Genomic DNA, 25,932 nt, shown 5'->3' with positions numbered 1-25,932 from the left:
CGCTCTTGTTGCCCAAACTGGAATGCAATGGCATGATCTCGGCTTACTGCAATCTCTGCCTCCTGGTTCAAGCGATTCTCCTGCCTCAGCCTCCTGAGTAACTTGGATTACAGGCACACACCACCACACCTGGCTAATTTTTTGTATTTTTAGTAGAAATGGAGTTTCACCGTGTTAGCCAGGCTGGTCTCCAACTCCTGACCTCAGGTGATCCACCTGCCTCAGACTCCCAAAATGCTGGGATTACAGGCGTGAGCCACTGCGTCCAGCCTGTTTGTTTTTTGAGACAGGGTCTTGCTCTGTCACCCAGGCTGGAGTACAGTGGCACAGTCACAACTCACTGAAGCCTCCAGTCAGGCTCAAGTGGTCCTCCCATCTCAGCCTCCAAAGTAGCTGGGACCACATACGCATGCCACCATATCCAACTCAGTTTTGTGTGTGTGTGTGTGTGTGTGTGTGTTTTGTAGGTTTCCTCATGTTGCCCAGGTTGGTCTCAAACTCCTCAGCTCAAGTGATCCACCAGCCTTGGCCTCACAAAGTGCTGCGATTACAGGTGTGAGCCATCACACCCGGCCAGCAGTGCTTCTTTCTTTACATTTAGAATTCTTTCTTTGATCTGTTCTCTTGGAACAGTGCTTTTCATACCACAGGTTGTTATGGCCCCATGTAGGTTGTGAAATTAACTTGGTAATGAACTTTAATAGAATAGAAAATACTAGATATATTTAAATACATCTACTGATTTATGTATATACTGAGTCTTAGTGTAAAGATACTTGGCCTTCCAACTTAGAATGTAATGCTATTGTAGGTAAATAGTTTTACTTATTTAATTGTGTCATATCCCTTTTGTGTTAAACACTTCCCCTGCTTTGTGTGTGCTATATTTATGTAACTTTAAATCTGATTCTTATTGTCAGTGCTTTTCTTAATCATCTTACCATATCATTTTCTGCTCTTCTCTATAACCCCCTCTTACATCCTCTTTACATTCACAGAGGTGGCATTTTCAGAATCCTACCTCTTCTCTCTATTGCTGCTACTTCCATTTAAGTCCATGCTGCAATCAGTTCTCAGTAGCTTTCCAACTGGTATTCCTGTTTACACTCTTGCCCCAGATTGTCTTTTCCACGTAGCAGCCAGAGTGATCCTTCTGAAGTGTAAGTTATTATCACCTTATTATTAAAAATCCTCTAGTGACTTTACTCAGAGTTAATATCCAAAGCCTTGTAATCTGGCACTGCTGCTACATCTCTGAATCTTTTTTCATTTTCCTAATTCATTTTGCTACTTGTGTAAATTGTGCATGCCTCCTCCCACCTCAGGGTTTTTACTTCTTTTCTCTTTTTTTAGAAATTCATTTCCCCAAGATTTTTCATGAGTTGCTCTCTTGGTCGTTTTTTTTTTTTTTCCCCCTTTTTCCCCCCTCCAGATCTCTGCTTAAATATCAACCTCTTTGAAGGCATACTCGGTCAACTTATCAGAGATCACTCTATAAAACAGTGGCTCCCCCACCCTGTACTCTGTTCTCGTCATAGAACTTATCACTTCTCCTGTTGTATATGTTTTCGTTTGCTTGTATCTCCTCACTGTTTCTATTTTGTTGACTACTGAATCTTCACTGTTTGGAGTAGTTTCTGGCACATTGCAGGCTCGTAACTATTGAATAAATGAATGAATACACCCTCAAAGGGAAGAAAAGATGTGAAGTTGGTGGGGGGTAGGGATTAAATGTGTAGTCTCTTGGCCAATTTAAACTACATTGTCTCCATTTTTATTCTTGGATTATATAGCTGTAAAGAAAGTTTAAAAGCAAATCCAAGAACTTTTTTTTTTTTTTAATTTTTTACTCTTTAAACTGGGTACTCTATGCTTCATCTCTAGTTACTTTCTTCACCCAAGGAAAATGTATTGAATGAGTAGCTAAAATACCTACCTAAAATAAAATAGTGCTTTTTTCTGTTTTGGCTAATAGAATGGTGGAGGCAGGGATCAGTAACTTATAAAACCTTAGTTAAAGTAAAAATGCACGGCCACATACAGTGGCTCATGCCTATAATGCCAACACTTTGGGAGGCCAAGGTAGGAGGATCTCTGGGGGCCAGGAGTTTGAGGCTGCACTCAGCTTTGATGATGCCATTGCACTCCAGCCTGGGTGACAAGGCGAGACGCTGTCTCTAAAAGACAATAAAAATTTTAAATTTTGATATATGTGGCCAAGCACAGTGTCTCATGCCTGTAATCCCTGCACTTTGGGAGGCCGAGGTGGGAGGATCACCTGAGGTCAGGAGTTCGAGACCAGCCTGACCAATGGTGAAACCCTGCCTCTGCCAAAAATACAGAATTAACTGGTGGTGTATGCCTGTATCCCAGCTACTTAAGAGGCTGAGGCAGGAGAATAGTTTGAACCCAAGAGGTGGAGGTTGCAGTGAGCCAAGATGTGCCATTGCACTCCAGCCTGAGCAACAAGAGCAAGACTCCATCTCAAAAACAAACAAAATGTTTGAAATATGTGATTTTGTTATAGTGTATTCTTACTAGGTTTCCATTTAAAATTTCATTTTCCAAATTATTAACTGATTTGTCTTTTCCCTCCTCTTTTTAGGAAGAAAAAAGATGCAGTTGATCCCTTACTATTCAAGTATAAAGTGCAACCCACTAAAAAAGAATTATATGAGTCTGCTATTGTTAAAGCAACACAAATCAGGTAAAACTCACTATCTTCTCAATAGTAGTTTAAAGTAGAATAATTATGTAAGATTAAGAAGGTCTGATATAGAAGAAATAGGAAGTACTGTGATTGCTTTCCTTTTAAAAAATAAATGTACATTTATATGTTCATAGACTGATTAAAATAAATCCTAAGAATCTTGATGAAGGCCAGGTGCAGTAGCTCACGTCTGTAATCCTAGCACTTTGACAGGCCAAGCCAGGAGGATCGCTTGAGGCCAGGAGTTCAAGACCAGCCTGGACTATGTGGCAAGACCCTGTCTCTATTTAAAAAAAAAAATCCTAATGGACTGATGGAGCCCTTTGTTTAGATGACTAACCCCAAATAGTCTTCTATCTAAAGAATTTAAAAGGGTCCTATTTATGAAGTACTTTTCATGAGATAACTCAATTTTTAATATTAATGAAGGTACTTATAAACGTTAACGTTTGTAGTATTCATTAGACAAACATTTGATCAGTTTTTTCCTATTCATTAAGAAAGCTAAATCATAAAAAATGAGTATCTTTAAAAAGTTCCTGTTTGAGGCCTAATCAGAGGAGACAGAAGTTAATATAAGAAGTTGCTTTAGTGAGTAGTTAATACATAAAATAACTGGCTTTAGGTTATACAGCTATATTTTAGGAAAATCCCTATTGTTGCCTGTTGGGTTTAGACTCTTAGTCATCTGAAAGTAAGGTGATATCAGCCAACTATCAACCTGCCACCTAGGAGTCAGTCTTGTATTTCATTTAATGTAAAATAATTTTTGCTTGTGTTCTCATCCCTTTTGTTCCATATATATTCATGTGTCCAAACAAAAGTGGTAATAATATAAGTATTAAGAGAATCCTGAGATAGATATATCACTTTCTGTGGCTGTATTGAGGTATGTGTAGTTTGTTGCTTTGTTGGTTTTGGGGGGCTCGTCATTAGTTTAAGATCTCTAGAGCATTCTACATTTTACTGTATATTCAAAAATAATATTCCAAAACTAATGTTTGATTATTCAAACTTTTAAAAATTTGTTTAGTTTATGGGCTCATGAGTAGCACTGTTGAGACTACAGATATTTTCCTTATTCACAGTTGAGTTTTTTTCTTTTGCATTTAGTTCAGGATGTTATTTATATAATGTAATTCCTTATTTAATATTTTTCATTTTTCTATTTACTTTTTGACTTATACTTTAATTATTCTGCTAGACCATGGTTACAGTCTTGGTTAGCTCATTTTTTTCCTAATTTGTAAGCCAAAGAATTACAAGGTGAGAAAGTTATACTTCATAATAAAAGACTTAAATGACTTATAGGTCTTTGTTAGCATCAAAAAATAGTATGATGCTATTTTTTTAATAAAGAGATGGTAATATTCCTCTAATAAAGAAGAAGACTTGATATGCTAGAGTAGCATTGACATGTAGAACTTTCCTTTTTTTTTTTTTTTTTTTTTTTGAGATGGAGTCTTGCTCTGTTGCCCAGGCTGGAGTGCCGTGGAGCATTCTCTGCTCACTGCAAGCTCTGGTTCCCGGATTCACACCATTCTCCTGCCTCAGCCTCCCAAGAAGCTGGAACTACAGGCGCCCGCCACCATGCCCGGCTAATTTTTTGTATTTTTTTTTTAGTAGAGACAGGATATCACCATGTTAGCCAGGATGGTCTCGATCTCCTGACCTCGTGATCCACCCGCCTCGGCATCCCAAAGTGCTGGCGTGAGCCACCGCGCCCAGCAGAACTTTCTTTTATAATGGAAATGTTATATGTATGCTATCCAACAGCCATGTGTCGCTATTGAGTATTTGAAATGTAGCTAGAAAGAATGAGGGAACTGAGTTTTAAATTTTATTTATAAATAAACAATATGTGGCTAGTAGCTACCATGTAAACTAATGTAGTCCTTGAGGACTAGTTTCTTCAGCAGTGAACGAGTAATTACCTTCTCTTTACCAGCTACTGTATGGTGCAGAGATATAGCGGAGTCCTTGTTCTCATGGAGCTTTAAATCTAGGAAAAGAATATGGTTATCCTTGTTTATCTGTGTGGGAGGGAAATCTTTGGATGTTCAAATTTCATAAAATGGTGTAGTATACCATATGCTTTAAATTATCTCCAGATTATGTATAATACCTAATACAATATAAATGAAGTATAATTCATTGTTATACTGTATTGTTTAGGGAATACTGACCAACAAAAAAAGTCTGTACATGTTTAGTACAGATGCAGTTTTTATTTTCTCCAAATACTTTTGATCTACAGATATGGAGGGCTAACTATACATTTTTGGGAAGGCCACTACTTAAAAATCATATATTGTTTATTCACTTACTGGAGCTTTTAACTTGGCTTTTTCTTGAAAGGAATACATTGAACTCAAAACATTTACTTTTTTCCAAAAATACTTCTATTTCTTTTCTATTGGTTTTGTTTTGTTTGTGGTGGTGGTTGTTACTCTTGTGGTTGTTTTTAATTGGGGGGCAAGGGAGAATAAAAAACAGTCTGTTTTAGAATATTAATTTTAAGCCTCTTTTAATTTTCATCCCACTAATTTGTTGGTTGTCATGAGATTTAAATACAAAATGTTTTAAAATTTGATATAAGCTATGTTCAACTTTGTTTACAATATCCACTTGAATGTTGATTTGCAGCACTTAATATGATTTCTGGGAGTCTACTGATTTTAATTTTTTTGTTTTGTTTTGTTTTGCTTTGTTTTTTTGAGACAGGGTCTCACTCTGTCTCCCAGACTAGAGTGCAGCAGTGCAATCTCAGCTCACTGCACCCTCTGCCTCCCAGGCTCAAGCGATTCTCCAGCCTAAGCCTCCCGAGTAGCTGGGATTGCAGGCATGTGCCACTACCGCCCAGCTAATTCTTGTTGTATTTTTAGTAGAGATGGGGTTTCACCATGTTGGCCAGGCTGGTCTCGAACTCCTGACCTCAAGTGATCCACCCTCCTCAGTCTCCCAAAGTGCTGGGATTACAGGCGTGAGCCACTGTGCCTGACCTGATTTTAATTTTTAAGAGAATTTTAATGATTATACTTGTAGGGGTAATAATCTAATGTTATAAAATTTGATTTACTCTCTATAGCATATTTTCCTTAAAGTTTGTTTTCTTTTTTGTTTACTTTTTTCTTTTATTTTGAGACGGAGTCTTGCTCTGTTGCCCAGGCTGGAGTGCAGTGGTGTGATCTCGGCTTACTGCCTCCTAGATTCATGCCATTCTCCTGCCTCAGCCTCCCGAGTAGTTGGGACTACAGGCGCCCACCACCACCACTAATTTTTTGTAGTTTTAGTAGAGGCAGGGTTTCACCATGTTAGCCAGGATGGTCTCAATCTCCTGACCTCGTGATCCACCCACCTCGGCCTCCCAAAGTGCTGGAATTACAGACGTGAGCCACCGCGTCTGGCTCTTGAAGTTTGTTTTCCCAGTGGCCCCTAAACAACAAATGCATATGCTGTTTTTGTAATAGACTTTTTATAATAGATTCACTCATGTAGATCTTATAACTTCCTACATAAATACCTCTAAAAGTTTCTTGTAACTTCTACATAAATACTGTTAGAAGATGAAGTATCCTTTGATTCCTAGGCTTGAAATTCAGGTTATAAATTTACAGAAATTACGGAGTTTGGGTTGAACTCTTTGATGCTAACACTACCCTCTTTGACTTCCTTCCTTCCTGTAGCCGGAGAAAACACCTATTTTCTCGTGATAAACTAAAGCTTTTTCTGAAGCAACACTGTGAACCACAAGATGGAATCATTAAAATAAAGGTAATCAAATAATGAAATTATTTGTTGGAAGACAGAAAACAAAATGGGTAGTGTTATAAAGTTACAACATTGCTGAAATGTTATTTCAAAGATGATTAAAGATTGCTCTTTTTAAATCTGGAGCCAATTTTTAGTACTTCTGAAAAATATTTATTAGATTAATTACTATTTTTAAAATTGCTAGAATTGCTAGGTGGTTCAGTTACTACCACTTATAAAAAAGATCAACAAGGACAGGTGAAAATAGAAAATTTGAAAAAAGAAAAGTTATCAAGTGGGGCAGCTATAGCTTCCTAATACCTGTAGTGTGGTTCTAGCTTATGAAGAATAGACAGATTCAAAGAACAATGCTAAACAGAGCCTACTAGATGAAAGAACAATGTATAATAAAAAGAGCATTGGCTGGGCACCGTGGCTTACTCCTGTAATCCTTGCACTTTAGGAGGCCAAAGTGTACATATTGCTTGAGCCCAGGAGACCAGCCTGGGAAACATGGTGAACCCTGTATCTACAGAAATTACAAAAATTACCTGGGTGTGGTGGTGGTAACTGTAGTCCCAGCTACTTAGGAAGCTGAAGTAAAAGGATCACCAAGGCTGCTGTGAGCCACTGCACTCCAGCGTGGACAACAGAGTGAGACCCTGTCTCAAAATAATAATAATAATAATAAATAATAATAATAATAATAATGTATCATGCTAATACTAAGCAGACAGATTATATTTTGTTAATAACCATTTAGAGAGGAAAAAGTCAAGTTTCAGAGATTTCACATTGCACACCAAGTAAAAAGTTAAATGGTAAAACTTAAAGTAATTTTTTAAAATACAAAATATTCAACTTTTATTGGGATAAAGACACACCAAGTAAAAAAAGCAATAGAATGGAGCCTCATGCCTGTAGTCCCAGCTACTCCTAAAGCTGAGGTGGGAAGATCATGTGAGGCTGGGATTTCAAGTCCAGCCTGGGGAATGTAGCAAGACCCTGTCTCTTAAAAAAAAAAAAAAAAAGCAGAAACAGCATGTACCTGGGGCCTGTCAGAAGGTGGGAGGAGGGAGAGGATGGGGAAAAATAACTAATTGGTACTTGCTTAAAACCTGGGTGATAAAGTAATCTGCACAACAAAACCCCCATGACACATGTTACCTATGTAACAAACCTGTAAATGCACCCCTGAACTTAAAAGTTTAAAAAGGCAGTAGAATGGGTTAGAGAGATGTATGCATTTGTCACAAATCATCTCCTGCATGTGTAAGATTTGTGCATTTCACTATATATACATGTTTAAAAAGAAGAGAAACTTTAAAAAAAGAATGAGTTTATGCGAAAAGTTAACATTTCAGGTCTCTAGAGACAAGATTGATTTAAAAAATGGACACTTGGTTAACTATTGGAATAATAAAGTTAAATCTAACTCAAAAGAAATGAAACAAATTTTAATGTTAAATATGACGAGGTACTTAGGAGAAATAGAAAAAAAATACCAAGGATGAGATTGAGCATAAACATAAGTTTTAAAATGTCATGCATAAGTGAGCCAAGATCGCGCCACTGCACTCCAGCCTGAGCAACAGGAGACTCCGTGTCAGGCAAAAAAAAAAAAAAAAAAAAAGTCATGCGTAGATTTCAAGGGCAAGCACTGGGGGAAAAATACCTTGAGTAAATACAATGAAGAACGCAAATTAACTAGAAAAACATATGCACCCCAGTAGGAAAATGGTCAAATAGATATGATTAAAATTCACAGTGGAAGAAATATAAAAACTTGAAAACGTAAGATAGCGTCATCTGAAAAATAATTTTTTAAAAATGTGAGCATATTTATGTATCTGTCTTGATAAGATTCAATTATGCTCTATCTATAGCATTATCAGGTAGCCATATTAAATGATGCTTACAAAAAGTTTAATGATTTAAAACTTTTTTAATGATTAAAACTTACAAAAAGTTTTAATGATCTAACCAATAAATGGTTAGAACAGTGCCTGACACTTGGTAGGCAATCGATATATGTGGATAGTTGTATATGTGTATTGTAAACACCAGTTGGCCAATTTCTCTAATTTATAAAGATTTCTTACACATCAGTGAGCAAAGATGACCCAATTGGAAAATGGTGATAAAAGAAATCAGCAAATATTTCACCAAGGAAAAAGTCAATGAACATGGAAAGAAGATCAACTTTACTCAAATAAATGGGAATTAAGGTCACAATAAACATTTTTCACTTAGAGTGTAATAGAAGATTATTAATGGATATGCTGGTGTATTAATCCATTCTCACACTGCTATAAAGACATACCTGAGACTGAGTAATTTATAAAGAAATGAGGTTTAATCAGCTCATAGTTTTGTGGGCTGTACATGCTTCTGCTTCTGGGGACGCCTTTGGAAGCCTACAATCTTGGCAGAAAGCAAAGGGAAAGCAAGCACATCTTCACATGGCTGGCAGGAGAGAGCGTGAAGTGGGAGGTGCTACGTACTTTCAAACAACCAGATCTCATGAACAGCAAGGGGGAATTCCACTCCATGATTCAGTCACCTCCTACCAGGCCTGTTCTTTAACACTGGGGAGTACAATTCCACATGAGATCTGGGTGGGGACACAGAGCCAAATTATATCAGCACAGCACTTTGTGAGCAAGCACACAAAGTTTGATAACCAGTTTTGGTGAGCATAGACTGCTGTTAGGAGTACCTACAAGTACACAAAAATGTGGGTCTTGTGTATTGTGTGTATGAATAAGGAACTTTGGCAATTAATGTACTAAAACGTATTTTGGCCTTTATGAGTGTATATATATTTGAGACGCAACCACCCATATGCTTTATATTCATATTTAAGGTGCAATTCTGTAGACAATTACATAATTCTATTCCATAGATAATCCTGTTATCCCACATAATTCAGAGATTATGTGGGATGGAATATGATCATTTTAATGAAATCTTCTTTAATGTGAAATTTTGATAGATTCTTGATTTATTACATGGCCAGAACTGGTTGAATTCTAGGTGTTTAAAGCTGTGCTCTACCCACAAAAATAATTATACACAAAATACCCTTTTCTGTTTTGTTAACTTTTTGTATTTTGTGTCATCATTTTCTCACACATTTCCTGAAAGGTATTTCTGTAAATGGCACTTGTTTTCATTTGCTTGAGAGGAAGAATGATGATCTTGGCCATTAGGTCAAAAATAACAAAAAGTCTAGGGTTGCACATGGATAAAGGTAAGCAAGACTGGGCACAGTGGCTTATGCCTGTAATCCCAGCACTTTGGGAGGCCAAGGCGGGCAGATCACTTGAGGTCAGGAGTTCAAGACCAGCCTGGCCAACATGGTGAGACACTGTCTCTACTAAAAATACAAAAATTAGTCGGATGTGGTGGCACACACCTGTAATCTCAGCTACTCGGGAGACTGAGGCAGGAGAATCACTTGAACCTAGGAGGCAGAGGTTGCAGTGAGCCGAGATCACGTCACTACACTCCAGCCTGGGTGACAGAGCAAGATTCTGTCTCAAAATAAATAAATAGATAAATAAAATTAAAATAAAATACTTTAAAAGGCAAACAAATTCTAGATACAAGGTAAAAGGAGATAAACTCTTGGATTTAGTAATTATTCTAGAACCACACCATTTCTGGCAAGAATAAGGTTGACTTCTGAACTTAAATTCTTTGTTTAAACTTTATAGGAATTTGCAAGTATTTCTGCTTTTATCAGGACTAGAGGGATGTAATGGGAAATTTGATACATTAAGTATTTAAATTATTACTCTACCCTGGGAGGAAAATCTGAATAAATGTTCAGCAGTTGGCAAACGGTTACAAAAAATTTATCGGGTTAATACAGTGAATTTTTAATGTTAAATATATGGATTGATTATTCATTTACATAGAAAATCTCACAAAATTTGTCAAAGCAAAATAAAGTATTGTATAATATATAATTTTGAAATACAAGAAACTGTACAACCATTCTTGAGGTATTTTATTGTAATGTAATCTTTGAATTGTGGTTTTCTTTCTGGTAAGGCTAATTAATTATATAGTGGAAAAAGGATTGGTTAAACCAATTAAAACGTATTTTACTACACAATAATGCATAAAATTCTAATGTTTTTATCCTTATTTTTTTTTTCTTCTTTTTTTTTGAGATGGGGTCCAGGCTGGAGTGCAGTGGCGTGATCTCTGCTGACTGCAACCTCCACCTCCCAGGTTTAAGCAGTTCTCCTGCCTCAGCCTCCCAAGTACCTGGGACTACAGACATGCACCACCACGCCCAGCTAATTTTCGTATTTTTAGTAGAGATGGGGTTTCATCATGTTGGGCAGGATGGTCTCGATCTCTTGACATCATGATCTGCCCGCCTTGGCCTCCCAAAGTGCTGGGATTACAGGTGTGAGCCACTGTGCCCAGCCTATCCTGGTCTTTTAACAGCATTAATAGTGGCCATATGACATGTTAGGGCATATCTGTATATTGTTTACTAATGTGTTATTACTGTACCCTATGTCTTTGTGTTAAGGCATCATCTCTTTCAACGTATAAAATAGCAGAACAAGATTTTTCTTATTTCTTTCCTGATGATCCGCCCACATTTATCTTCAGTCCTGCTAACAGACGAAGAGGGAGACCTCCCAAACGAATACCTATTAGTCAGGTAAGTAGAGAATTGATTAAAACTACATTTTCACTGTTAGTAAAACAGTATTCAGAATCAAGAAGTATGTTTGTCTCCCCTCACATCCATAGCCTAGAGGAAGAAACTCATTACCTCACCAAAAAATATGTGAGTATGTACTATATGTTGATAACTGCTCAGCAATGAGGCTTGTAGAAGTTTCAGGTGTGAATTAGATATGACTTTCATACCACAAGGATTTTATACCAAAGTGGAAGCAAGCACATAAGCAATTACTGAAATGTAAAGCAGGGAGTAAACTATGGGATTGAAGTGTAAAATAGGAATAAATTCTGACAGGAGGAAGTTATAGGGGGTTTTTAAAAAGCAATAATGCAGCCAGGCACAGTGGCTCTTGCCTGTAATCCCAGTACTTTGGGAGGCTGAGGTGGGTAGACATTTGAGTCCAGGAGTTCTAGACTAGCCTGGCCAACATGGCAAAACTCTGTCTCTACTAAAAATACAGGAGCCTGAGGCACGAGAATTGCTCAAACCGGGAAGGCAGACAGAGGCCGAGGTTGCTGTGAGCCGAGATTATGCCACATTGCACTTTAGCCTGGACAACAAAGCCAAGACTCTGTCTTAAAAAACAAAACAAAAAAAACCTACACAAGTTAATTAGGTTAGAGACATTATTCTTAGAAGAAATAAAATAAAAATAAAATTTGACATTGGCCACAAGAATGTTTCTGGTATGTCTTTTTTCTGCATCTTTCATATTTGATATTTACACCATCTAGTTTATAAAGTAAGCTGAAAGTTTATAAAGCATTTTTAAGGCTCTTTCTATGTATTACCAATTTTTCCTGAGATATTCTTGTAATAATTTATAGAGCTACAGAGTTAACTCATGTTCTGTGTATTACTAAGATTAGAGTTATTAACAATTCAGTTGCACTTTTTTTTTTTTTTTTTTTTTTTTTGAGATGGAGTCTCACTCTGTCACCCATACTGGAGTACCGTGGCACAATCTTGGCTCACTGCAACCTCCACCTCCTGGGTTCAAGCAGTTCTCCTCCCTCAGCCTCCTGAGTAGCTGGGGCTGCAAGTGCATGTCACCACTCCCAGCTAATTTTTGCATTTTTAGTAGAGATGGGGTTTCATCATGTTGGCCAGGCTGCTCTCGAATGCCTGACCTCAAGTATTCTATCTGCCTTGCCTTCCCAAAATGCTACGATTACAGGCATGAGCCACTGTGCCCGGCCCAATTATACTTTAGAATAAAAACTCATTTTAGACTGGGCATGGTGGCTCACACCTGTAATCCCAGCACTTTGGGAGGCAGAGGTGAGTAGCCCACTCGAGGTCAGGAGTTCAAGACCAGCCTGGCCAATATGGCAGAACCCCATATCTACTAAAAATACAAAAAAAACGTAGCCGGGTGTGGTGGCACATGCCTGTAATCCTAGCTACTCAGGAGGCTGAGGGAGAAGAATCACTTGAGCCCAGGAAGCAGAGGTTGCAGTGAGCCGAGATCACACCACTGCACTCCAGCCTGAGGGATAGAGCAAGACTTTGTCTCAAAAAAAAAGAAAAGAAAAGAAAAGAAATCATTTTAGTATAAAGAAAGTGTAATTGGTGAAAGTTTTAATTTTTTTGTTTTTTATTCTTACTATAAGAACCAGGCATACTGGTGTGGTTTGTTTTTTTAGGAGGACAATGTTGCTAATAAACAGACTCTTGCAAGTTATAGGAACAAAGCTACTAAAGAAAGAGATAAACTTTTGAAACAAGAAGAAATGAAGTCACTGGGTGAGTTTTAACATTCTTTCCAAAAGCTGATTAGGAATAAGAAATAATATTTCTCTGTGCCTGAGTGGGGGATATTTCTGAAATGGCATGTTTCTGGTTAATTGTTTTGAAGTGCAGTTATTTTTTCTATCAGATAACTATTCTTTATATGTTTGTTTTTTGTTTTTTTTTTTTTTTTTGAGACGGAGTCTCACTGTGCCGCCCAGGCTGGAGTGCAGTGGCCGGATCTCAGCTCACTGCAAGCTCCGCCTCCCGGGTTCACGCCATTCTCCTGCCTCAGCCTCCCGAGTAGCTGGGACTACAGGCGCCCGCCACCTCGCCCGGCTAGTTTTCTGTATTTTCTAGTAGAGGCGGGGTTTCACCGTGTCGGCCAGGATGGTCTCGATCTCCTGACCTCGTGATCCGCCCGTCTCGGCCTCCCAAAGTGCTGGGATTACAGGCTTGAGCCACCGCGCCCGGCCTGTTTGTTTGTTTTATATAAGACCACTTCATCTCTTAAAATTTCATGGTCTTGCATATGCCCTATTAAATTGCTTAGTGCTAGATTAAGCAGAAGTTTGAGTTTCCGGGGCTTACAAACTGGGGCTATTTTGTTTGATTCACAGAGCCTTTTAAAACATTGCTTCCCCGGGCCGGGCGCGGTGGCTCACGCCTGTAATCCCAGCACTTTGGGAGGCCGAGGCGGGCGGATCACAAGCTCACGAGATCTAGACCACGGTGAAACCCCGTCTCTACTAAAAATACAAAAAAATTAGCCGGGCGCGGTTGTGGGCGCCTGTAGTCCCAGCTACTCGGGAGGCTGAGGCAGGAGAATGGCGTGAACCCGGGAGGCGGAGCTTGCAGTGAGCCCAGATCGCGCCACTGCACTCCAGCCTGGGCGACAGAGCGAGACTCCGTCTCAAAAAAAAAAAAAAAAAAAAAAAAAAAAAACATTGCTTCCCAAACTTGAATATACATATGAATCACTTGGGGATCTTGTTAAAATGAAGATTCTAAATTAGTAGGTCTGGTTGGGGAATGAGATTCTGCATTTTTTAACAAGGTGATGATAACTTTGCTGCTGGTCTTCAGATAACACTTTGGGTATTAGGGCTTCCAAAGGCACATATATGTTTGTCCCAATACTGTAGTTTGTCATAAACTTAGCCAATTTGCTTTTCCTATTTTAATCACCTGCTGGTTCCCTCTAGGAATTTTGAGAGTCTCTACTAATCTCATTTATTTCAAGGATTCTGTCGTTATATCAAAAAAAATTGCCAAGTGTTATTTTTTGTCTATATATAGTTCTAAGTTTGATTTTTCTCCACAGCTTTTGAAAAGGCTAAATTAAAAAGAGAAAAAGCAGATGCCCTAGAAGCGAAGAAAAAAGAAAAAGAAGATAAAGAGAAAAAGAGGGAAGAACTGAAAAAAATTGTTGAAGAGGAGAGACTAAAGAAAAAAGAAGAAAAAGAGAGGCTTAAAGTAGAAAGAGAGAAGGTATTCATTTGAGTATATTAGCTATACTCTCTACATATAGTACTGCTACTTTACATATCTACCTCCATGGTTGATTTTCAAATGCTTTTACTACTTTCTTTCACATTTATGAATGTGCATAGAAAGCTGATTGTTTTATCTCCCTTTTGCTTTGGAAAATTTAACATGACTTTACACATCACTTAAAACCTCTTTTAGAATGCAGTTCTAAATGATTTCATTGTTTAGACTTCCAAATTTAGGGAAGATTATATATGTAAAAGTTTATATGTAAAACTTTAAGAGGTAAAATACACAGTTTGAAAAATAAAATAGGCCGGGCGCAGTGGCTCACACCTGTAATCCCAGCACTTTGGGAGGCCAAGGCAGGCAGATCATGAGGTCAAGAGTTCGAGACCAGCCTGGCCAGCATGGTGAAACCCCATCTCTACTAAAAATACAAAAATTAGCTGGGCATGGTAGTACGCACCTGTAATCCCAACTACTAAGGAGACTGAGGCAGGAGAATTGCTTGAACATGGGTGGAGGTTACAGTGAGCCAAGATCATGCCACTGCACACCAGCCTGGGTGACAGAACAAGACTCTGTCTCAAAAAAAAAAAAAAAAAAGAATGTAGTACTGTGTTCTTATCCTATTTGAAAAATAAGGTGTAATAATAGTGTTTCATCAAATCTTTGATTGTGGTCTTGAGTGGTACATATTCCTTAGAGAATTCTATAGCTGGTTTCCTCCAAAGTCAGTCATTTTCAGAGATTTCTCGGGATATTCACAAGTAGCCTTAGAGGATCATGTTACATGCTCCGTGCTCATTTTAGTTGTCTGTAGTCTCCCTTGAATTTTTTTTTTTTTAAATGTCTAGGGTACATGTGCACAATGTGCAGGTTTGTTACATACGTATACATGTGCCATGTTGGTTCGCTGTACCCATTAACTTGTCATTGACATTAGGTATTTTTCCTAATGCTATCCCTCCTCCTGCTGCCCACCCCACAACAGGCCCCTGTGTGTGATGTTCCCCACCCTGTGCCCAAGTGTTCTCATTGTTCAGTTCCCACCTATGAGTGAGAACATGCGGTGTTTGGTTATTCTGTTCTTGTGATAGTTTGCTCAGAATGATGGTTTCCAGCTTCATCCATGTCCCTGCAAAGGACATGAACTCATCCTTTTTTATGGCTGCATAGTATTCCATGGTGCATATGTGCCACATTTTCTTAATCCAGTCTATCATTGATGGACATTTGGGTTGGTTCCTAGTCTTTGCTATTGTGAATAGTGCAGCAATAAACATACATGTGCATGTGTCTTTATAGCAGCATGATTTATAATCCTTTGGGTGTGTACCTAGTAATGGGATGGCTGGGTCAAATGGTATTTCTGGTTCTAGATCCTTGAGGAATCGCCACACTGTCTTCCACAATGATTGAACTAGTTTACAGTCCCACCGACAGTGTAAAAGCATTCCTATTTCTCCACATCCTCTCCAGCATCTGTTGTTTCCTGACTTTTTAATGATTGCCATTCTAACTGGTGTGAGATGGTATCTCATTGTGATTTTGATTTGCATTTCTCTGATGGCCAGTGATGATGAGCATTTTTTCATGTGTCTGTTGACTGCATAAATGTCTTCTTTTGAGAAGTGTCTGTTCATATTCTTTGCCCACTTTTTGATGGGGTTGTTATGTTGTTTTCTTGTAAATTTAAGTTCTTTGTAGATTCTGGATATTAGCCCTTTGTCAGATGGGTAGTCTGCAAAAATTTTCTCCCATTCTGTAGGTTGCCTGTTCACTCTGATGGTAGTTTCTTTTGCTGTGCAGAAGCTCTTTAGTTTAATTAGATCCCATTTGTCAATTTTGGCTTTTGTTGCCATTGCTTTTGGTGTTTTAGTCATGAAGTCTTTGCCCATACCTATGTCCTGAATGGTATTGCCTGGGTTTTCTTCTAGGGTTTTTATGGTTTTAGGTCTAATATTTAAGTCTCTAATCCGTCTTGAATTAATTTTTGTATAAGGTACACGGAAGGGATCCAGTTTCAGCTATCTTACATATGGCTAGCCAGCTTTCCCAGCACCATTTATTAAATAGGGAATCCTTTCCCCATTTCTTGTTTTTGTCAGGTTTGTCAAAGATCAGATTGTTGTAGATGCGTGGTGTTATTTCTGAGGCCTCTGTCCTGTTCCTTTGGTCTATATATCTGTTTTGGTACTAGTACAATGCTGTTTTGGTTACTGTAGCCTTGTAGTATAGTTTGAAGTCAGGTAGCATGATGCCTCCAGCTTTCTTTTTTTTACTTAGGATTGTCTTGGCAATACGGGCTCTTTTTTGGTTCCATATGAACTTTAAAGTAGTTTTTTCCAATTCTGTGAAGAAAGTCATTGGTAGCTTGATGGGGATGGCATTGAATCTATAAATAACTTGGGCAATATGGCCATTTTTCACGATATTGATTCTTCCTATCCATGAGCATGGAATGTTCTTCCATTTGTTTGTGTCCTCTTTTATTTCGTTGAGCAGTGGTTTGTAGTTCTCCTTGAAGAGGTCCTTCACATCCCTTGTAAGTTGGATTCATAGGTATTTTATTCTCTTTGAAGCAATTGTGAATGGGAGTTTGCTCATGATTTGGCTCTCTGTTTTTCTGTTAATGGTGTATAGGAATGACTGTGATTTTTGCACATTGATTTTGTATCCTGAGACTTTGCTGAAGTTGCTTATCAGCTTAAGGAGATTTTGGGCTGAGATGATAGGGTTTTCTAAATATACAATCATGTCATCTGCAAACAGAGACAATTTGACTTCCTCATTTCCTAACTGAATACCTTTTATTTCTTTATCTTGCCTGATTGCACTGGCCAGAACTTCCAATACTATGTTGAATAGGAGTGGTGAGAGAGGGCATCCTTGTTTTGTGCTGGTTTTCAAAAGGAATCCTTCCAGTTTTTGCCCATTCAGTATGATATTGGCTGTGGGTTTGTCATAAATAGCTCTAATTATTTTAAGATACGTTCCATCAGTACCTAGTTTATTGAGCATTTTTAGCATGAAGGGATGTTGAATTTTGTTGAAGGTCTTTTCTGCATGTATTGAGATAATCATGTGGTTTTTGTCATTGATTCTGTTTATGTGATGGATTACGTTTATTGATTTGCATATGTTGAACCAGCCTTGCATCCCAGGGATGAAACCCACTTGATCATGGTGGATAAGCTTTTTGATGTGCTGCTGGATTCGGTTTGTGAGTATTTTATTGAGGATTTTCACATCGATGTTCCTCAGGGATATTGGTCTAAAATTCTCTTTTTTTGTTGTGTCTCTGCCGGGCTTTGGTATCAGGATGATGCTGGCCTCATAAAATGAGTTAGAGAGGAGTCCCTCTTTTTCTGTTGATTGGAATAGTTTCAGAAGGAATGGTACCAGCTCCTCTTTGTACCTCTGATAGAATTCGGCTGTGAATCCGTCTGGTCCTGGACTTTTTTTGGTTTGTAGGCTATTAATTATTGCCTCAATTTCAGAACCTGTTATTGGTCTATTCAGAGATTCAACTTCTTCCTTGGGAGGGTGTATGTGTCCAGGAATTTATCCATTTCTTCTAGATTTTCTAGTTTATTTGTGTAGAGGTGTTTATAGTATTCTCTGATGGTACTTTGTATTTCTGTGGGATCGGTGGTGATATCCCCTTTGTTGTTTTTTATTATGTCTATTTGATTCTTCTCTCTTTTCTTCTTTGTCTTGCTAGCGGTCTATCAATTTTGTTGATCTTTTCAAAAAAACCAGCTCCCGGATTCACTGATTTTTTTTAAAGGGTTTTTTGTGTCTCTATCCCCTTCAGTTCTGCTCTGATCTTAGTTGTTTCTTGCCTTCTGCTAGCTTTTGAATTTGTTTCCTCTTGCTTCTCTAGTTCTTTTAATTGTGATGTTAGGGTGTCAATTTTAGAACTTTCCTTCTTTCTCTTGTGGGCATTTAGTGCTATAAATTTCCCTCTACACACTGCTTTAAATGTGTCCCAGAGATTCCGGTACATTGTGTCTTTGTTCTCATTGGTTTCAAAGAACATCTCTATTTCTGCCTTCATTTCGTTATGTACCCAGTAGTCATTCAGGAGCAGGTTGTTCAGTTTCCATGTAGTTGTGCAGTTTGGAATGAGTTTCTTAATCCTGAGTTCTAATTTGATTGCACTGTGGTCTGAAAGACAGTTTGTTGTGATTTCTGTTCTTTTACATTTGCTGAGGAGTGCTTTACTTCCAACTATGTGGTCAGTTTTGGAATAAGTGTGATGTGGTGCTGAGAAGAATGTATATTCTGTTGATTTGGGGTGGAGAGTTCTGTAGATATCTGTTAGATCCGCTTGGTGCAGAGCTGAGTTCAAGTCCTGGATATCCTTGTTAACCTTCTGTCTCGTCGATCTGTCTAATATTGACAGTAGGAGTTAAAGTCTCCCATTGTTATTGTGTGGGAGTCTAAGTCTCTTTGTAAGTCTCTAAGGACTTGCTTTATGAATCTGGGTGCTCCTGTATTAGGTGCATATATATTTGGGATAATTAGCTCTTCTTTTTGAATTGATCCCTTTACCATTATGTAATGGCTTTCTTTGTCTCTTTTGGTCTTTGTTGGTTTAAAGTCTGTTTTATCATAGACTAGGGTTGTAACCCCCGCTTTATTTTGCTTTCAATTTGCTTGGTAGATCTTCCTCCATCCGTTTATTTTGAGCGTATATGTGTCTCTGCATGTGAGATGGGTCTCCTGAATATAGCACACTGATGGGTCTTGACTCTTTATCCAATTTGCCAGTCTGTGTCTTTTACTTGGGGCATTTAGCCCATTTACATTTAAGGTTAATATTGTTATGTGTGAATTTGATCCTGTCGTTATGATGTTAGCTGGTTATTTTGCCCGTTAGTTGATGCAGTTTCTTCCTAGCATCAATAGTCTTTACAATTTGGCATGTTTTTGCAGTGGCTGGTACCAGTTGTTCCTTTCCATGTTTAGTGCTTCCTTCAGGAGCTTTTGTAAGGTGGGCCTGGTGGTGACAAAATCTCTCAGCATTTGCTTGTCTGGAAAGGATTTTATTTCTCCTTCACTTATGAAGCTTAGTTTGGCTGGATATGAAATTCTGGGTTGAAATTCTTTTCTTTAAGAATGTTGAATATTGGCCCCCACTCTCTTCTGGCTTGTAGCATTTCTGCTGAGAGATCCGCTGTTAGTCTTATGGGCTTCCCTTTGTGGGTAACCCGACCTTTCTCTCTGGCTGCCCTTAATATTTTTTCCTTCATTTCAGCCTTGGCGAATCTGACATTTATGTGTCTTGGGGTTGCTCTTCTCGAGGAGTGTCTTTGTGGTGTTCTCTGTATTTCCTGCATTTGAATGTTGGCCTGCCTTGCTAGGCTGGGGAAGTTCTCCTGGATAATATCCTGAAGAGTGTTTTCCAACTTGGTTCCATTCTCCCCATCACTTTCAGGTACACCAATCAGACAGAGATTTGGTCTTTTCACATAGTCCCATATTTCTTGGAGACTTTGTTTATTTCTTTTTACTCTTTTTTCTCTAAACTTCTCCTCTTGCTTTATTTCATTAATTTGATCTTCAATCACTGATACCCTTTCTTCCACTTGATTGAATTGTCTATTGAAGCTTGTGTATGTGTCACATAGTTCTCGTGCCATGGTTTTCAGCTCCATCAGGTCATTTAAGGTCTTCTCTACACTGTTTATTCTAGTTAGCCATTCGTCTAGTCTTTTTTCAAGGTTTTTAAGCTTCCTTGGTGATGGGTTTGAACATCCTCCTTTAGCTTGGAGAAGTTTGTTATTACTGACCTTTTGAAGCCTACTTCTGTCAGCTCGTCAAAGTCATTCTCCATCCCTCTTTGTTTTGTTGCTGGCAAGGAGCTGTGATCCTTTGGAGAAGAGGAGGCACTCCGGTTTCTAGAATTTTCAGCTTCTCTGCTCTGGTTTCTCCCTATTTTTGTGGTCTTTATCTACCTTTGGTCTTTGATGCTGGTGACCTACAGGTGGGGTTTTGGTGTGGATGTCCTTTTTGTTGATGTTGATGCTATTCCTTTCTGTTCGTTAGTTTTCCTTCTGAGAATGAGGTCCCTCAGCTGCAGGTCTGTTGGAGTTTGCTGGAGGTCCACCCCAGACCCTGCTTGCCTGGGTATCACCAGCGGAGCCTGCAGAACAGCAAATATTGCTACCTGATCCTTCCTCTGGAAGCTTCATCCCAGAGGGGCACCTACCTGTATGAGGTGTCATTTAGGCTACACAGGGGTCAGGGACCCACTTGAGGAGACAGTCTGTCTGTTCTCAGAGCTCAAAAACCGTGCTGGGAGAAACACTGCTCTCTTCAGAGCTGCCAGGCAGGGACGTTTAAGTCTGTAGCAGTTTCTCCTGCCTTTTGTTCAGCTATGCCCTGCCCCCAGAGGCAGCAGGCTTTGCAGAGCTGCAGTGGACTCTGCCCAGTTTGAGCTTCCCCAGCCGCTTTGTTTACCTACTCAAGCCTCAGCAATGGGGGACATCCCTCCCCTTAGCCAGGCTACTGCCTTGCAAGTCAATCTCAGACTGCTGCGCTAGCAGTGAGCAAGGCTCTGTGGGTGTGGGACCCGCTGAGCCAGGCGCAGGATATAATCTCCTGGTGTGCTGTTTGCTAAGACCGTTGGAAAAGCGCAGTATTTGGGCAGGAGTGTCCCAGTTTTCCAGGTGCAGTCTGTCACGGCGTGCCTTGGCTAGGAAAGGGAAATCCCCTAACCCCTTGCGCTTCCCGGGTGAGGCGATGCCCCACCCTGCTTCAGCTTGCCCTCCATGGGCTGCACCCACTGTCCAACCAGTCCCAATGAGATGAACCAGGTAACTCAGTTGGAAATGCAGAAATCACCATCTTCTGCGTCGATCACACTGGGAGCTGCAGACCGGAGCTGTTCCTGTTCGGCCATCTTGGAATGGAAACCAAATGTTTGTCAAATAGACCATTGAGTTGGTGTAGAAGATCTAATATAAGTTTACGCCAGAAGACATAGAGAACAGAAAAATCACCAGAAATCTGATGGTAGCATTTAGAGATAGAATTAACACTTTTTTTTTTTTTGGAGACTGAGTGTTACTCTCTTGCTCAGGCTGAAGTTCAGTGGTTTGATCTGGGCTCACTGCAACCTCTGCCTCCCAGATTCAAGCAGTTCTCCTGCCTCAGCTTCCCGAGTGGCTGGGATTAGAAGTGCCCACCACCATGCCTGGCTAATTTTTGTATTTTTACTAGGGATGGGGTTTCACCATGTTGGCCGGGCTGGTCTGAAACTCCTGACCTCAAGTGATCTGCCCACCTCAACCTCCCAAAGTGCTAGGATTATAGGCATGAGCCACCGCACCTGGCCAGAGATAGAATTAACACTTTGATTTGTTTATTTCTAGTCTTTATCCTGTGCCTTAAAAAAACAGATCACTCACCATTTAAAGTTTTATATGCTTTTTTTAATCTAACATGATCATAAACATTCTTTCATGTTATTAAATAATCTTAAGTGGAATTTTTAATGACTGTATAACTCATTAAATAGTCCAAGTGCTTTAAATAATACTGCTGTGTTCAAATTTCTGAATAAAGTCTTCTTTTTTTTGGACTATGTCCCAGGATAAATTTGTAGAAGTAGAATAAATCAAAGGGTAAGAATATTTTCAAAACTTTCTATACATATACATCACTAAGTATTTCCCAAGCATGTGCTTATTTACACTGTTCACAACAATGAATTAGAATGCTAACCTTATTTGATCCTATAAGAATTATTTCTGAGGTTGGGGGTGGATAATTTATTTAAGCAGACTATTCAAGTTACAGCAAGTTCCGTAACTATCTAGGCCATTTTACGTTGAAAATTTGATGTGTACATCTGTTTACCTCTGTTGTTCCTAAATTTCAAAGAAGAGAATAATATAATAACATATTAAATATACTTACTGGAAAAAATAGTAAAATATTTTATTTACACTGCTTTATTAGAGACATTTAGCAGTTAATATTTATCTTGCAATTTCAAACACCAGAATCAAAAAGTAAGAGTTTCAAAAGACCAAGTGAGTAAGAGAAATAGCCTAAATTACAAGAAAGAAGTCCATCTATTCTAATATTGTTGCTTTTAATTATTGTTCCCTCTTTGTGTCTCTAGGCTGTTATCAGATTCAAATGAATCTTGAAAATAACAAATGTATTACAAATATAAGGGGAAGTTTCATTTTAGGCAGTCTAATAATTTATTTTGCTAGGATCTTATTGATAGGAAGTAGAGGGAAAGCTATAGATCAAGTCAGATTAAATTAATATTTATTCAAGAGCTGCCCAGGCTGGAGTGCAGTGGTGTGATCTCAGCTCACTGCAACCCTCTCCTCCCAGGTACAAGTGCTTCTTCTGCCTCAGCCTCCCGAGTAGCTGGAATGACAGGCACGTGCTACCATGCCCAGCTTATTTTTATATACATATATAAAATAAGTCTATATTATAGACTTATTTTTAAAAAATTTAAAAAAATGTATTTGTATTTTTTAAAATATATTTTTATATAAATATATTTGTATCATATAAAAATATATATATATATTTGTATTTTTAGTAGAGATGGAGTTTCGCCATTTTGGCCAGGCTGGTCTCGAACTTCTGACCTCAAGTGATCCACCTGACTCTGACTCCCAAAGTGCTGGAATTACATGTGTGAGCCACTGCACTCGGCCCATTTTCAGTCTTTATAGCATTATTTTGATAGGTATTATTTTGATCAGTGGTTCTAAAACTTTAGCATGTATTAAAAACCACCAGGAGGGCTTGCTAGAACACCAATTGCTAAGTTCTAACCTCAGAGTTACTGCTTCAGTAGGTGTGGGGTAAGGTCCAACTATTTGCATTTCTAACAAGTTCTCAGGAGATGCCAATGTTGCCATGTAAATTTCTTACATGAATTGTTACTAACTTTTAAAAATTTTTAGGAAAGAGAGAAGTTACGTGAAGAAAAGCGAAAATATGTGGAATACTTAAAACAGTGGAGTAAACCTAGAGAAGATATGGAATGTGATGACCTTAAGGTATAAACATGTTATGTGATGTTTGGCACACATAGGTTTTACATGCCTTATGTGGCTTTGCTGATGAAATCATTCTTTTATTTAATAGCAGCCTCTTTTCTTTATATTTAACCGAGAGAAAATAGCTAGTTAAGCAAATGTTCACACTTAGAATTCCAAGGTAGTATTGTTAGTGTTTTATAATCAGCTTTGATAATGGATCTTATTCTGTAGAAATAATAGGTCAGTTTGTGTAATCCTTAATAATCCAAAAACCACTGTAGCCAGGCATGCATTTAGCTTGATTGCTAGGTAAGGATTCTGCCTGTTTCCAGAAATGGCCAAAGTGTCCAAATCAAACTCATTCAACTTGGCTTATAAAGAACAATTTCTAAATCAGTGGATGGTAGATTAATTATGTTCCAAATCATAAGGAGATAGTACATTGAAGGTAGTATTTCACAGCTGATTTGACTTCAAAATGTGGGTTAAGAGACTCTTACCAGGAAATATAGTCAGAAATACACTCAGCCTAAAGTTATGTTCTTAGTAAAAGGAAGGAAAATGTTCCTTTCTCCCAGTCCCTTCTCAGGAACTGTGATTTAGTAAAGTTGGAACAAGTTCAGGACATCTATAATTTTAGAAGTTTCAAAGGTGATTGTGATAAACAGCCAGGGTTGAGAACCAGTAGCTTACAAAGAATAATGCTTAATAGTTAGGTAAAAAGTATGTCATCTCTACCTTTTAAGTTTTCCTTTTCTTGGTTTACATAGTTATATAAATTGTTTAATCTTTCAGGAACTTCCAGAACCAACACCAGTGAAAACTAGACTACCTCCTGAAATCTTTGGTGATGCTCTGATGGTTTTGGAGTTCCTTAATGCATTTGGGGAACTTTTTGATCTTCAAGATGAGTTTCCTGATGGAGTAACCCTAGGCAAGTGCTCTAGTTATCTATTGCTACATTATAGTTCATCCTAAACTTAGTGCCTTTAAAAACACAAGCCATCTCGTAAAGTTCTGTGGGGGCACTGGAGTTGGGATCTCTCTGGTCTAGCTAGATGTTCAAAATGGCTTCTTCTCACACAGGTTCTGGTGCCTTGGTCCTCTTCATGTGGCCTTTCATCTCATCAGAGTATCTCATACTTATTATGTGGCACCTGGGGACTCTAAGAAGCAGGAAGCAGAAACTGCTAGCCCTCTTAAAGCCTAGGCCTGGAATTGGCACAGCCTTACTTCTGCCACATTCCATTGGTCAGAGCAGTGAGAGGCCACCTTGGGATTCAACAGGATGGTGGAATAGACTCCACTTCTTGAGCAGGGAGTGGTATATGGGTGTTTGCAGACAGGCTATTGCCTACCTTTAATTTGTAATTCTCTTTGGCCTGTGTACTTATATACTTTTACTTTGTATAAACATTTATAATGCGTTTAGTATAAGGAGAGATTTGGATCAGATTTTGAATTTTTGGCTGTCACATGGAAAAATAATTTTCTTAAAATCTGTGTAGAGACTTTGAAATAGAGAATTATAATGCCACTCTTTTTTTTTTTTTCTTGAGACAGAGTCTTGCTCTGTCGCCTAGGCTAGAGTGCAGTGGTGAGATCTCAGCTCACTGCAAGCTCCACCTCCAGGGTTCAAGCGATTCTTCTGCCTCAGCCTCCCAAGTAGCTGGGACTACAGGCGCCTGCCACCGGGCCTGGCTAATTTTTTTCTTTTTCTTTTGTTTTTATTTATTTATTTATTTATTTATTTATTTATTTATTTATTTATTTTTTGAGACAGAGTCTCGCTCTATCACCCAGGTTGGAGTGTAGTGCGTAATCTTGGCTCACTGCAACCTTCACCTCCTAGGTTCAAGCAATTCTCTGCCTCAGCCTCCCGAGTAGGTGGAATTACAGGCACCCGCCACCATGCCCAGCTAATTTTTGTATTTTTAGTAGAGGCCAAAGGGTTTCACCATTTTGGCCAGGCTAGTCTTGAACTCCTGACCTTGTGATCTGCCCACCTTGGCCTCCCAAAGCGCTGGGATTACAGGCGTGAACCACTGCGCCCGGCCCAATTTTTTTGTATTTTTAGTAGAGATGAGGTTTCACTGTGTTAGCCAGGATGGTCTCAATCTCCTGACCTCGTGATCCGCCTGCCTCAGCCTCGGCTCATTATAGGCGTGAGCCATTGTGCCCAGCCTATAATGCCACTCTTATTTTAATAAAAGCGTATTCTTTAGGGGGGCTTTCAAATTCTTTTATTTCTCCTTATGAGCCGGATGAGGCAAGAATCACTGTGCCTTATAGATCAAGGAGGTCTAAATAGTGCTGGTTTAGGTGAGATGAATTAGATAAGAAACATTTATTTATGACTTAGACACAATATTAGGATTAAAACCTAATGCGGATAATGACCTCTCCTATTCACTATTTGCACATATATAGCCCTCAAGAACAGTGGCACAATAACAAATATTTGCATTGTTCAGATTAGAATAAAACTATAATTTTTAAAA

At 38.7% G+C, this 25,932-nt stretch overlaps 1 protein-coding gene across 2 annotated transcripts in view; it reads left to right on the top strand.

Annotated features, from left to right (window-relative positions):
- BAZ1A (bromodomain adjacent to zinc finger domain 1A) overlaps nt 1-25,932 on the top strand; it is a 129,423-nt gene that overhangs the window by 62,838 nt on the left and 40,653 nt on the right. For both annotated transcript variants that reach the window (XM_025392486.1, XM_025392485.1), the window contains exons 5-11: nt 2,606-2,707; nt 6,397-6,484; nt 11,016-11,150; nt 12,824-12,923; nt 14,233-14,399; nt 23,354-23,449; nt 24,227-24,365. In XM_025392486.1, coding sequence (XP_025248271.1) covers nt 2,606-2,707; nt 6,397-6,484; nt 11,016-11,150; nt 12,824-12,923; nt 14,233-14,399; nt 23,354-23,449; nt 24,227-24,365 — 827 coding nt within the window. The remainder of the gene's footprint in view (nt 1-2,605; nt 2,708-6,396; nt 6,485-11,015; nt 11,151-12,823; nt 12,924-14,232; nt 14,400-23,353; nt 23,450-24,226; nt 24,366-25,932) is intronic.

The sequence above is a fragment of the Theropithecus gelada genome, chromosome 7b (assembly GCF_003255815.1).
Source record: "Theropithecus gelada isolate Dixy chromosome 7b, Tgel_1.0, whole genome shotgun sequence".
Classification (NCBI taxonomy): Eukaryota; Metazoa; Chordata; class Mammalia; order Primates; family Cercopithecidae; genus Theropithecus; species Theropithecus gelada.
Note: the sequence above shows the minus strand (reverse complement) of the source record. Positions and strands in the feature narration are given on the sequence as shown.